The sequence below is a fragment of the Narcine bancroftii genome, chromosome 4 (assembly GCF_036971445.1).
Source record: "Narcine bancroftii isolate sNarBan1 chromosome 4, sNarBan1.hap1, whole genome shotgun sequence".
Classification (NCBI taxonomy): Eukaryota; Metazoa; Chordata; class Chondrichthyes; order Torpediniformes; family Narcinidae; genus Narcine; species Narcine bancroftii.
In genome coordinates this window covers 293,356,486-293,371,111 of record NC_091472.1, presented here as the reverse complement: position 1 = coordinate 293,371,111, position 14,626 = coordinate 293,356,486, and the positions used below count along the sequence as shown (strand labels likewise).

The 14,626-nt window shown below is 38.4% G+C and overlaps 1 protein-coding gene across 3 annotated transcripts in view; it reads left to right on the top strand.

The window, feature by feature from the left end:
- Positions 1 to 14,626, top strand: part of tanc1a (tetratricopeptide repeat, ankyrin repeat and coiled-coil containing 1a) — a 124,720-nt gene that overhangs the window by 28,377 nt on the left and 81,717 nt on the right. For 2 of the 3 annotated variants that reach the window (XM_069935443.1, XM_069935445.1), the window contains exons 6-10: positions 148 to 278; positions 647 to 818; positions 2,978 to 3,238; positions 9,801 to 9,923; positions 11,527 to 11,808. In XM_069935443.1, coding sequence (XP_069791544.1) covers positions 148 to 278; positions 647 to 818; positions 2,978 to 3,238; positions 9,801 to 9,923; positions 11,527 to 11,808 — 969 coding nt within the window. The remainder of the gene's footprint in view (positions 1 to 147; positions 279 to 646; positions 819 to 2,977; positions 3,239 to 9,800; positions 9,924 to 11,526; positions 11,809 to 14,626) is intronic. The other variant, XM_069935444.1, reaches the window with a different exon arrangement.

The following is a 14,626-nucleotide window of genomic DNA, read 5'->3' as shown; positions in this document are numbered from 1 at the left end:
ATTCAGCAAGTCCATTAAAAAAAAATGTATGCTTAATCATGTTGGATCAGATTTCTCTACATATTCATCAAGCTTGTTACAGACTTGCAATTGGGACATGCAGACAAAACATCACCACCAAGTTAAATAACAAGTTATTTTTAACAGACTCACAGAAAAGTAATGAACGAAGTTCTTCTCCTGCTGCACAAGAGCTGATGACAAGATTGGGGTTTCTACTGGGCGAAGGGATTCCAACTACTGCTCGCCTGCCTCTAGAAGGGAAGAATGAAAAAATGGTATGAATGTTAAATAAACCAAATATGACTTGATAAAGTTTATCCAAAATTAAAATTTGTTTAAGTTTTTTAGCTTGATAAATATGAAATTTGAAAGTGAATTGAATTTCTTTGAGAATTTATTGTAAATGGTGATCCTTTCCACCTCCGGTCTCTTATTCCTCCCAATCTCCTCTGTCCTCCACTGACTTCCTCTGTCAATAATCTTCCATGCTCTCTCCTGCTCTCTAATTCATATTGCGCTTAAAAAGTGTAATGTGTACATTTTCTTCCACAAAATGATCGGAATTCTTGACTAGTTATCAAATTATTATTCTAAAATGTTTATGGAATTCATTTTTCTGTTTTAAATCCTTCATGGTTTTCAGAGAATCAGCCCATGTTCGACATTAACAAGCAGTACTGCATCTCCAGGCACTGATAGCCCATGCTCAACTCTGAATAGCTCTATCAACAAACCACCTCAAAAAGAACCCAGTCCTTGTGGGACTCTTACCAGCTTAAGCTCCACTCTGGAAAGCAAGGATAGCGGTATAATAGGTAAGAGGTTTCATGTCCTGAAAATAAGTTCTCAAATTTTTAAATTCATTTTAATTAAATAATTAATTCTTAAGTAATTTCTTAAGAATTTCTCTGTAAATCATTTGCAATACTGACAGAAAACAATACAAAAGAATAATTGAAATACTTTAATCATTTATAGTTAACTTTGTACAATTTTGAGGTGATGAGAACATCTGATAAGATGTACTTCATTCACAAATTACCACCTCCGAAAACATTTAAAAAACATGCACTAGTAGACGTGATTGAAATAGTAGGCAGATTTTTTTCCCCACTGGCCTTGAAGCTCTATTTAAGCTGAAGTGAAATCTTTCACACTTGTTAATTATCACCCCAGCTATTGTGCTGCACCTCTCATGTTGTCTATTGGAGAAACACGCATCTCCTCAGATTTCCCATGCTTGGCTTAGCTTCACACTTTAAAAAAATAATAATTAAAAAAAAAATTTAGAAATGCAGCCATTTCGGCTCACGAGCTTGTGCTGCCTAGTTTGCACCCAATTAACCTACAGCCATGGTACATTTCAAACGGTGGGAGAAAACCAGAGTCTCGGGGAAAACCCACACAGGCACTGGGAGAACGTACAAACTCTTTGCATACAGTGCCAGATTTGAACCCTGGTCGATGACACTGAAATAGCTGGCTAACCGCTACATTAACCGTGCCACCTGAGCCAATGACAGATCAATCTGTTGCAAGAACACTAAGCCATAGAAATCAATGGTAAGGAACAGTTGCAGATAGAAGAGTGAGTAGAATATAATTTCCTTTTCATTTTATTTTATTCAGTTAATTATGATTTCTTTAGTTTTATAATATTTTTCAATTTTTTTTATTTGTATCTTAACTAATAAGATTTTTGTGTGTTTGGCTATTATTGTTCGAAGGAGCAGGGATATACAGTAGATCCTGACAAAGCCATCTGTGCATTTGGTTGCTTCATATTGGCGAAGGAGCCCTCTGCACTTGTAAAGTTAGTTTCAATAATGAAACAATGAATTTCAAATTTCAGAATTTGATTAGCTTTAATTCCAGAATTCATTTGCCTATATCTCTGTTGTTAGAAATTCTGTTATCGTGCAATCTTTTTCTGGTTTGTAATCTAACTTGTTGCTGGCCAAATGTCAAAAGTTGGCATTAGGCGTTCAAAGATGTATTGTGCCATTGTTTCAAGTGTGTACATCTTTTTAAAAAAAAATCTTAATGTTGTCTGTGAAGGCAGAGACTATCCCAGCCCAAACATTGAAGGACTCAGTAGGACCCTTTAACAAGGCTTGATTAAAGGCTCCAGATTCAAGTCGCTGACTGACCATTTCTACCTAGGGATGCTTCTTGACTCCTGAATTCCTCCAACTACTCATTATTTTCTCACGGTTCCATCAATAGCAATTTTTGTGTTTCTCAAAAGTTGGGTCATTTGGCTGATTGAGGAAATTTGAATGGATATTTGCATGCCTGATTCTTCTTTCATTGCCATCTATGTTCTGAATTTTGCAGGTCTTGCAGTTTAAGTCTGGGAAAATTAAATAAACCAAATGTTGATATTGTTACAAAGCTAACTTTAGGAAGTTGTATGGTTGTATGAAATCCAGAATGTAAGTACTCGTAGTTTCATTTTCCTTCAGAACTCTGGAATGATACCAAAATTGTTAAATTACTAGACTAGCATACATGATCCTTGACTAATTATCTTTGAACTTCACTTTGAAATAAGCCATGGCAGGTAGGACATTCAGTGAATTAAATAAATCAGAATTAAAGTACTATTAATAATAGTGACTGTGAAACTATTGGATTAAAATCCATCTCATTTGCTGATATCCTTGAGGTGGGAGGGTGGTGGAGGATGGGGTAGGGGATGGCGGAGGAAGGAAGGTGGTGGAGAAAATCTGCATCCTTACCCCATCCAACTGAGTGTGATTCCAAGCCTATAGAAATGTGATTAACATTTAATTCCACTCAAAATGAATATGATATGCAGAAGTTTTAAGTATATACATGTGGGTAGATTTTGTGCTGATCAAAATGAAAGCATCATGCTTCCAAGCCATTCATTTCAAAGACATTTAAGATGGGCAATAAACATAATCTAATTGTGAAATAACTTAAAAAAAAATTCCTTTTGAATTTATAGCTACAGTAACCAGCTCGTCTGAAAATGAAGAAAGAAGTAATTCAAGTCTAGAATGGAACAAAGATGGAAGTATGAAGGACTGTCTACAGCTTGGTATCACAAAGAATTTAAGACTTGAGGGTAGCTTTCCTGAAGCAGAAGAAGATGCACACAGTTCTGTCTTAAGTCTATCTAAAGCAGAAGCTGTTTCCGATGGACCTGTTGCTTATTCAAATCAGTCTGTATCACCTCACCTGATGCCACGACCTAATTCAGTTGCTGGTATGTTCATTTACATTCTTGGTAGAGGTATAATTTTTGGTCAGGTTAAATATGAAAGAAATAATGAAATCAAAAATATAAAGTTTTAAAAAAAAGTGCATTCCTATAATTTATCCCAGTACTGATAGACCTTGACTTATGATAATTCAAAGTTACGATGGTCAGAATCTGTAATTTTGATTTCAAATTCCGATGTTTCCCTGAACTTGCGATAAGCAACACATCGATGCTCTCCCCGGCCACCCACGCATCCAAGCTCCCAGAACCCAGGCTGCCCGCATATTGAATCTCACGACCGTGGGTTCTCTCCCCGGCCATCCGCCATCCAAACTCCCAATGCCCTGGCCGGTCCCTTTAATGTCCCATTCATACTCACCAATCACCGATTCATTTTAGTGCAATGCTTTAAATATTCTTCAAACCTGGTGTGCTTTCAGCTGTGTACATTGCAGTAATTTAAAAAAAATGTAAATAGCTTTTGAACAAAAGTTTTCCGCGTTTAAATAAAAAAAAGGTAGAGTGCAGTATTGTTTTGACCTACGATGCAAGTCCCAGAACTGAACCCCATCATAAGTCGGGATCTACCTGTATATACATGTGCATATTTCTTCCTGTCCATGAATGTGGTAAGGAAAGGTTAACCATTATAAAATGAGCTGTCAAAACATTAAATATATAAGCAGCTTTGAAAAAGGAGTGTAAAATACAAAATATCTTGAAATAATTTGATGTTACTTTAATGTGGGATTGTTGCAAAATGCACACACCCCCTTTCTCCATTTATTTTCCTCTGCACTCTACAGTTTTAAATTTGAATTCAAGGCTATTTATATATATTTTGGCTTGACCATGTAGTAATTACAGCTCCTTTTATACATAGTCCTCTTTTTCAGGCCACCATAATGTTTGGGACCTTTGGCTTCACAGATGTTTGCGACTATTCAAGTATGTTTAATTGCTTTATTGGTGCGGGTGTAAGAGAGAGAGGCTTGTGTTTAAGGTTTTGATCATCTATGGAGTCTAATTGCTATTTTCAACATGAGAAACTGAGTTGTGCCATTGAAAGTCAAAGAAGCCATTATGAGGCTGAAAAACAAGAATGAAACAGTTAAGAGACATTGCTCAAATCTTAGGATTACCAAAATCAACAGTTTGGAACATCGTTAAGAAGAAAGTGTGTACTGGCGAGTACTGTAATCGCAAAGGGACTGGTAGGCCAAGGAAGACCTCCACTGCAGATGGCAGAAGAATTATGATGCAGGAAAATCACCAAACACCTTTCTGACATACCAGAAACACTCTTCAGGAGGTAGTGTGGATGTGTAAATGATTACTATCTGCAGAAGACTTCATGAACAAAAATACAAGCGCTATACTACAAGATGCAAACCACTAGTTAGCCACAGAAGCAGGATGACCAGATTACAGTTTGCAAAGAAATATTTAAAAGAGCCTGCAGAATTCTGAAAAAAAAATAATCTTGTGGACAGATGAGACCAAGATTAACCTGTGTCAGAGTGATGGCAAGAGCAAAGTGTAGAGCCGTAAAGGAACTGCCCAAGATCCAAAGCATTGCCACCTCATCTGTGGAACATGGTTGGTGAGGGTGTTATGGCCTAGGCATGTATGGCTGCCACAGGTACTGACCCATTTATCTTCAGTGATGATGCACCTGCTGATGGCAGTAGCAAAATGAATTCTGTGGTGAATAGAATCTGGTAAAGTTAGAGAAAATGCCTCCAAACTCATTGTACGGTGCATCATCTTACAGCATGACAAAGATAAAGCAACGAAGGAGTTTTTAAAGCTGAAAACTGGAAAATTCTTAAATGATTGACAGTCACATGATCAAAATCCATTTGAGCATATCTTCCATATGCTGAAGAGAAAGCTTAAGAGGACAAGCCCCAGAAGCAAGCAATAGGCCTGGCAGAGTATCACCAGGGATACTCAACACCTGATGATATCTATGAATCACAGACTTTAAGCAGTAAGGGATATGCAACAGAATACTAAACATGACTACTTTAATATACCTACCATTGCAACGTCCCAAATGTTATGGTGCCCTGAAAAAGCTTAGAAGCAAGCCTAGCTCTCTTATAACTGCACCAATGAAGAAATTTAACAAAATACTCACAAACACCTGTGAAGCCAAATGTCTCAAACATTATAGTGCCCTGAAATGAGGGGACTTTGTATACAAAGTGCTGTAATTTCTAATGGTCAAATTGAAATGTATCCAAATAACCTTGAATAAAATCTGGGATGTGCACTTCAATCACATGTGAATTGTTTGATTACAAATTTAAAACTTTGAAGCACAGGAGCAAATAAAGGAAAAAAGTGCCTTTGTGCCAAATATTATGGAGGGAACTATCCATCCATCCATCCACCTACCTTTGACTCTACCTTGTAATTGTACTTATAAAAACTCATTTATGAAGGAGGGGATCAAAAATATTTGAAGCCTCCTGTTATGTTTATCTGTTCAACATTTTATGATCTGACATTTCATTCTTTGAAATAATTGTTTTATAACCAAGAAAATTTGGTTTAAAATGTTCCATGTTATCATCTAATTATGATTCATTCTCTATCATTAGTTAACAGAAAATTGATTTGTTGTCAGCAACCAATGATTAGAAATCACAGAGGTTAAAGACTTGCTCCTGCAGACTAAACATAAATGCTCCACAAAGCAGATGATCTTAAGCTTCCTGTGGCCTGCTACTTCTTCATTGTGTTCTTATTTGTGGTGTCCTGCACTGTTATAATGGGCCTTACGTAAACTTGAGGAACAGCATATTGTCTTTTGGATATGTTATAACCTTCTAGACGTGATAGCTCTGTCTTCCATTAACTCGCTTGCTTTTTCCATATCAGAATTGGCCATTTTTTAGTTGCATTTTTCGCAATGTGACTTTGACTCCGTTTTTGTTCCCTCTCCTGACATGCTGACCTGTTTGACACTTCCTAATGGCCCCATTAATGTGCCAATCTCACAGCATTTTTGGCCCCAATCATTCACACGCTCCTTTTGATCTCTTCCCCTTCCCCTCCTCCTTTGGCATTTAAGCTAACCTCTCTCTTTCCATCTTTTTTTTAAATGAAGGATATCCTTCATTTATCCTTCATTTTTTTATGAAAGATCGACAATTCGAAGCATTAGCTTGGCTTTTCTTTTTTGTGCCTAACCTGCTTAGCATTTCCATCATTTTCTGTTTGGGTTCTAATTTTGTTTATTTCATTAGCATGCCTTTTAATCATAGGATAATTATGTGCTCTGATATGTGAAAAGTAGAAGATGAATTGAAATATTAATATTTTAATGGTACTGTAAACCTTGTGATGGTTTAATTTGTTAAATTGTACTGTGATGTAAAATTTGGGAATGTTTTCGGGAGATAAATTAGTAAAATTAGAGTAGGTTACTTTTCTTTGGCTTGGCTTCGCGGACGAAGATTTATGGAGGGGGTAAAAGTCCACGTCAGCTGCAGGCTCGTTTGTGGCTGACAAGTCCGATGCGGGACAGGCAGACACGGTTGCAGCGGTTGCAGGGGAAAATTGGTTGGTTGGGGTTGGGTGTTGGGTTTTTCCTCCTTTGCCTTTTGTCAGTGAGGTGGGCTCTGCGGTCTTCTTCAAAGGAGGTTGCTGCCCGCCAAACTGTGAGGCGCCAAGATGCACGGTTTGAGGCGTTATCAGCCCACTGGTGGTGGTCAACGTGGCAGGCACCAAGAGATTTCTTTAGGCAGTCCTTGTACCTTTTCTTTGGTGCACCTCTGTCACGGTGGCCAGTGGAGAGCTCGCCATATAACACGATCTTGGGAAGGCGATGGTCCTCCATTCTGGAGACGTGACCCATCCAGCGCAGCTGGATCTTCAGCAGCGTGGACTCGATGCTGTCGACCTCTGCCATCTCGAGTACTTCGACGTTAGGGATGAAAGCGCTCCAATGGATGTTGAGGATGGAGCGGAGACAACGCTGGTGGAAGCGTTCTAGGAGCCGTAGGTGGTGCCGGTAGAGAACCCATGATTCGGAGCCGAACAGGAGTGTGGGTATGACAACGGCTCTGTATACGCTTATCTTTGTGAGGTTTTTCAGTTGGTTGTTTTTCCAGACTCTTTTGTGTAGTCTTCCAAAGGCGCTATTTGCCTTGGCGAGTCTGTTGTCTATCTCATTGTCGATCCTTGCATCTGATGAGATGATGCAGCCGAGATAGGTAAACTGGTTGACCGTTTTGAGTTTTGTGTGCCCGATGGAGATGTGGAGGGGTTAAATACACACACAAACACACACTTTAAAACATTTGAAATACTGAAGAATTCATATTCAGTGACTTTACAGACTCCATGGAAAATGCTATGCACATTTCACAAGTAAGTGCTAATTGAGATGATGTGATGAAATGAATAGATCATTGTCTTGGAGGAATCAGGTCGTCTATGTTGGAGATTTCTGACCTCTCTGATAAGTGCTCACTCAAAGGTCAATGAGGTTTGTTTACCTAAAACAACAGATGGGAGCAGAAACCTAACTCCTATTGTTTGCTGGAGGAGGGGATTTTGCAAGAGAGAGAGAAGGACATGTGGCTGGGAGTTAGAATCTAAGATGGAGAGAGAGAGACAGCTGAAACAGTGTCAGCCAGGAGAAGCTTGTTGGAACTGAAACGGAAGCTCCAGAGTGGCAGATGGCTGGAAGTCCTATCTGTCTGATATTTCTCTTGGAATAAGTGGAACAGAAAGGGACTCTGTGATAGCCTGAAAGAAAGAGGTTATCATCTGGAGAACCCTGATGGGGCAAGTTTCTTCAGCAAGACATTGAGGTGACTAATGGTGGTACCTCAGTTGTGGAAATCCTGGAATCATACTCCTCTCTCTGCAAACCTACAAGAACCTTCCTGAGCAGTAAACATTTACCTTTCAAGCACCAAAGCCTGGTGAACTTTATACATGTTAAATTCTGTGCACAGTATAAGAATTGCCTGAACTTGGAAGAATGAGAAGTGAGATTGACAGTGAACCAAAGAACTTTTCTTAAATTTACACACACATTTCATACATGTGCGCTTAGAATTAGAAGGGGGTTAGAGTTAATTAACTTAATAGAGATAAGTTAAAGATTGATTCTGTTTTCATGTTTACAGATAATTAAAAACAACTTTTATTTAAGTAATTACTTGTCATGTTGAATATCTATTGCTGCTGGGTTTTGGGGTCCTTTGGGCTCATAACAGTACTTTGCAAACTTATATTGACATACTGGTTTTAGCTTATTCAATATATATTTCCACTTGATTGCAATTTACAACTTTTGTTGTGGTTGTAGAAATTCTAATTAATATTAATTATGGTGAAGATTATTTGGAAAATAATGTGTGGACTTACCATAAATATTCGTGTATAATGTGACCCCCCCCCCCCCCCCATTTTTGAGGGGAAAAAGTGGGAAAAATTTTACTCCCATGTATAATACAACCCCCCCTCCTCTCACCCGCCCGAGTTTCACTGGCGTCTCACCAGCTGAGTTGCGCTGCCGTCTGACATGACACACCCCCTCCCCTCACCCGCCTGAGTTGCGCTGGCGTCTCTCTGTTCACTCACCCCCCCCCCCCGGCCGCCTGATTCGCAATGTTGTCTCTCACGACCTCACCCGCCTGAGTCGCGCTGGCGTCTCTCCGGCCCGAGTTGCAGATATTTTAAAAAAATTTACTTCCATGTATAATTTTTGAGGGGGGAAAAAGGGGGAATTTTTTTCGTATTATACTCGAATATTTATGTTAGTTGATTTAAATGTTCAAATGTTGCCAGAGGTGGGGACTGCTGATGCCTGGAGTAGTGAAAGGGAAAGAGTTTTAATACAGAAGTTAATGCACACATTAGAGTGATTATAGCCCACAGCTAGCAGGGCTACCTAATTTCTATATGGCCAGTTTTCAAGCACGTCTTTGCTATTTTCAATTAATGTGACAAAGGAAGAATGCCTTTTTGTTCTTGAGCTAATATTCATTTTACGACAGATTGTAACCATGTAAACTGTAATTTATACTGTTGCAGAATATTATTTCTTTTAAGGGGCCTTCAAGATTTATGATTGTTTTAAAACTTCTGTAGCTTTGATGAATAAAATCAGTTGCATAATTGTATCTACTCTTGTCATGATTGGGGTACTGGCACCACTGTGGAAAATAGTGCTGATGTCTGAATTCAGTCACTGATGTCAAGCTATTTAGTTGAGAAGCAGGGTGGAGCATAGAGGAACTGTTGAACCATATCAAGTGAAGTAACTTGGAATTTGTTGCTATTTCTTTCCTATCTGCTGCATTTTATGGATATGTTATGGATATGCATTTTCCTATCTGCCTTGAATAACAAGAATCTGCAGAAACAATACATCAGATGACATCAAATAACCAAAATATATTGGGATTATTAATTTGTGACAGTTGTATTAGTCTATATGAGGTAATAATCTGTTAATTGTACACTCATTTAATAATGTCTGAATGTATGTTTAACAAGTATATTGATCTTATGTGGTTTGGCCTTTTTATGGTAACAGCAACTAGCTCAGCAAAGTTGGAAGATTTGAATTACCTGGATGAAAGAAACACACCACTGCGTACCTCTATGAGGATGCCTTGGCATAACACAGCTGGAGGAAGAATACAACAAAATATAAAAGGTGAGGCATTGTGACATGCTTTTTAAAAGCAAATTAAACTTTCATTATAGATTAGATATTCTATACTGTATTCTGTGCTTTTTTTGGATTCCATTTCAAATTAGAATATTTATGCATTGCTATACTTCTAATGTCAAGTCCTTATAAATTGTAGAAGTAATGTACATAAACATTGTTTGAAACTAGTAGCTTCACAAAACTGAACGGGATAAGAATTGGTTAAGCTATAATTCAAGACTAGGGAATTTTCTTTAGGTCCTGTCATCATATGGTCTTCTTTGTGTTGCACAAAATGTTAGTTGTCTTTGAGCAGAATGTTGCAAGTTTAAGATTCTGAAAGCAAATTTTGGGAATACTTTCAACCATTATAAGTGTAGAACAAGTTGAATGTAATAGCACGTTGTTTTGCCAGTATTTTAAAACTATTATTACAATTTGTCTCAAATCAAAATACTGATTTTTAATTAAATATGGACTGCAAGATAAAACTATAAGATGTAGGAATAATAGGCCATTTGGCCCATCGAGTCTGCTCTGCCATTTCTTCATGGGCTGATTCATTCTCCCATTTACCCCACTTCCCTGCCTTCTCCCTATAATCCTTGATACCCTGACTATTCAGAAATTTATCAATCTCTCTCTTAAATACACCCAGTGACCTGGATTCCACAGCTGCCCATGGCAGAAAATTCCAGAGGTTCACCACACTGGCTGAAGAAATTCGTCCGCATCCCTGTTTTAAATAGGTGCCCTTCAGTCCTGAAGTTGTGCTCTCTTGTCCTTCGACTCAGCTACCATGGGAAACAACCTTGCCACATCTACTCTGTCTTTCAACATTCAAAATGCTTCCATGAGGTCTCCCATCACCCTTCTGAACTCCAAGGAGTACGGTCCAAGAGAAGTCAAATATTCCTCATATACTAATCCCTTCATTCCAGGAATCATTCTTGTAAATCTTCTTTGAACTCTCCAATGGCAGCACATCCTTCCTTAAATAAGGATCTCAAAAATGCACCCCATGTTCCAAGTGAGGCCTTGTAAAACCTCAACATCACACCACTGCCTTTGTATCCTATTCTTCTAGATATGAATACCAATGTTGCATTTAACAACTATATAGTTGTTGTTTTGCCAAATGAACTTGATTGTTAAAATTAATGCATTTTTGCACCATTAATGGGGGGAAAATACACTTTTCATTGATGAATGCTATCAATTAAACATAATGCAAATCCCTTAGGAGTTGAGCTTGTTTTGCCTGGTTGTCTATGTTTGCTGAACCAAATTTTTCAAGGTCAGCTGCCACTCAAGACCTCACCACTCTGGAGCTTTATGAGCCTCCCAGATGATTTTGGCACAATGAAATAATGAAGCTGGGTTTTTCTTTCCTTGTAATTCATTAGTTTGTATTTTTTTAAAATCTTGTAATAAGTTAGTTTAGTTTTTATCTTGGTAAAGTTTTAAATTTGATTTTCTCCTACTATTGCAAAATATTTTAAGAAACACAATTTACAATGGTCCAAAAAATTGCTGTAGTGTTCTGTGCAAATTTTAATGAGATCAAAGTGGTTAAAAAAAAAACTAACTAGTTTATTCTTTTTAGCACGACTTACTCCCTACAAACCAGTCGATATTGTCTTAAAGCCATTATTGTTTGAGGTGCCAAGCATCACTACAGATTCAATATTTATTGGTCGTGATTGGCTGTTCCAGAAGATAGATGAGAATCTTAAAAATGAGGGTTCTCCAATGAAGAAAGGAACAATAATTGTGGGAAATGTTGGATTTGGAAAAACAGCCATTATTTCTAGACTGGTAGCACTGAGCTGTCATGGAGCCCGAATGAGACAAATTGCATCAAATGCCTCCAGTTCATTCTCAAAAAGTGAGTAACTTGCTTGCAATAGTTGATTATGGTGGGATATATCAAGAACTATGTAGAAAATATATGCAGTCTCTGGCAGAGTGCTTAACGATATTTGCAGTCATATGGAATGTATGCATTATTTAGAGGTAAACACTATTCCAACACTGTTTAAATAATAGAGGTGATCACATTGCAAGTCTTATGAAATATAAAATAGTTATTACAAATGAAGTATATGATTAAAGCAACATGGTAGAATACAACAAAGGCATTTGAGATTTGTTTATTGGCATGTGAATATGTAACCATGGGTCACATCCATTGATTAATGCAGATGCAAAATAACTGCTGTGGTCTGAAAGTTGAAGTGTAAACAGAAAATAGTTGATACTCAGCTGCCCAGTGATGCATATTACAGCCTTCTTAACATAGGTTTAGTATTTGAATTTTGACTCTTTTTAAATGGAAACCAGGCATAATTCTGCTTTTCTCATTTACAAATCCTCAAACCATCTTTGCATAATTATTGATCTCTTTACCATTCCTCTTCTTTTTTAACTTGTTCATTTTTTTTCTGTTTGTTCCTCCATTCTTATTCCAGAAAAAACGTAACATTTTCTACTTTTGATGATACGTCTGATTAAATTAATTTAAAGTTTTGATTCCTCAACTGCTTCCTGATGTATTTTCAACATTTTCCATATAGTTCTATTTGTTGTGTGGTTACATGCATCGAATCCACGCTGCTGAAGATCCAACTGCGCTGGGTAGGTCACGTCTCCAGAATGGAGGACCATCGCCCTCCCAAGATCGTGTTATATGGCGAGCTCTCCACTGGCCACCGAGACAGAGGTGCACCAAAGAAGAGGTACAAGGACTGCCTAAAGAAAGCTCTTGGTGCCTTCCATATTGACCATCGCCAGTGGGCTGATATCGCCTCAAACCGTGCGTCTTGGCACCTCACAGTTCGGCGGGCAGCAACCTCCTTTGAAGAAGACCGCAGAGCCCACCTCACTGTCAAAAGACAAAGGAGGAAAAACCCAACACCCAACCCCAACCAACCAATTTTCCCTTGCAACCGCTGCAACCGTGTCTGCCTGTCCCGCATCGGACTTGTCAGCCACAAACGAGCCTGCAGCTGACGTGGACATTACCCTTCCATAAATCTTCGTCCGCGAAGCCAAGCCAAAGAAGAAGACATACATATTTATGTTTGATAAACTTATAACTGCATGAACTTTTGATGTACAGCATATTGGGGGCAGCAGGGTTGACATAGACATTAGCGCAATTTTGTTACAGAACCAGCAACCTGGGTTTAAATCCAGCGCTGTCTGTAAGGAGTTTGTACGTTCTCCCTGTGTCAGTGAGTTTCCTTCAGGTGCTCCAGTTTCCTCCCACTGTTAAAAATTTACCAGGGGTTGTCGGTCAATTGGGTGGCATAAGCTCGTGGGCCGGAATGGCCTGTTATTGTGCTGCAAGTTGAAATTTAAATTTTAAAAATAATTGGCTTTTAAGGGGTCATTTTAATTTGTCAAAGGATTAACATTAAATTCATGTTGAATTATTTATTATGGCAGAATATTTAAATTTGGTTTATGATTTGTGATTTCAAACATAGGCTTTGAAATTTCTTATTTTTGTTTTCCCCTTTAGATTTGTGTATATTTGCACTGAGCAAGCACATTATTTTCTTTAAGGCGCAAAACCTATTTTTGTGAGGATTAGGGAAAATAATTGCTGATAACATGAATTATAATGGGAGTATACCAAAAATTATATAATTTGTTTCCTAGTGGAATTTTGTGATTTGAGTTGCCACAAAACAATGACAAAGGTGGATAAGAACCGTTTTGTCTTAAAAGAAAAATCAGAATCTGAAATGAAGGCAGAGTGAAGAGGGCATGGCCTGCATGGTGGGGGGGTCTTTGATGATAGAGGCTGCTTTTTTTTAAGGACACTGCCTTGTTGGGTATAAGGCCACCCTCTGCTGGGCATCATGACGCTCATGTCACGATGTCACCCTTCCATATTATAACCCTGAGTTGTCAGTAGCCATGTTAGTTGAATAGAAGTAAAGGATAAGAAAGCATCACGTCTCCAAGTCTTAATTGTGTGAATGCATACACAACGGCGGCAACAAGGAACGAAACGAACCCTACACATACTCCATACACCAGGAGAAGGAAAACAACAGAAGACAACTACTTAACAACCTCAACAAATTTCTGCCAAAAGATCAAGGTGAAAGCACACCAAGATGGCAGAGGGAAAGTTGGGATAACGATGTAGTACAGTTTAACCACTACTGCGTAGCCCACAATATTGAGGAAGGTCCAATAAACCTTAAACGTGCCCTCTTCCCAGCAAAATATTCGACCTTAAGATCTTGCTGGATCTGGAGGATCCAGGAACAAAGACATTCAATGAATTATGCACAGCTCTAAGGAACCATTTAAGCCCCAAACCACCAGTTACGGCAGAAAGGCAGCGCTTCTATGAAAGGAGACAAAGACCAGGAGAAACAGTAAGTGAATAGCTGGCAACATTGCGCAATTTCTAAATCAGGCACTGCAAGACAGATTAATGATGGGGCTGGAAAATCACCAAGCAGGGCAAAAATTTATTAGCAATGGATGAAGACGTTACGTTGCAGATTGCATACAGGGCTGCCTGCAGCTCTGAAATGGCAGATAAAAACTGCAATGTGGGTCAACCTACTGGTCAGGAGGTCTTCCTGCCAACAATGCTTCCGTTATGGGAAATACAACCATTGACCAAAAAACTGTTTCTTCAAAAATTCTAAATGCAATCATTGCAAAACAGAAATACCTGT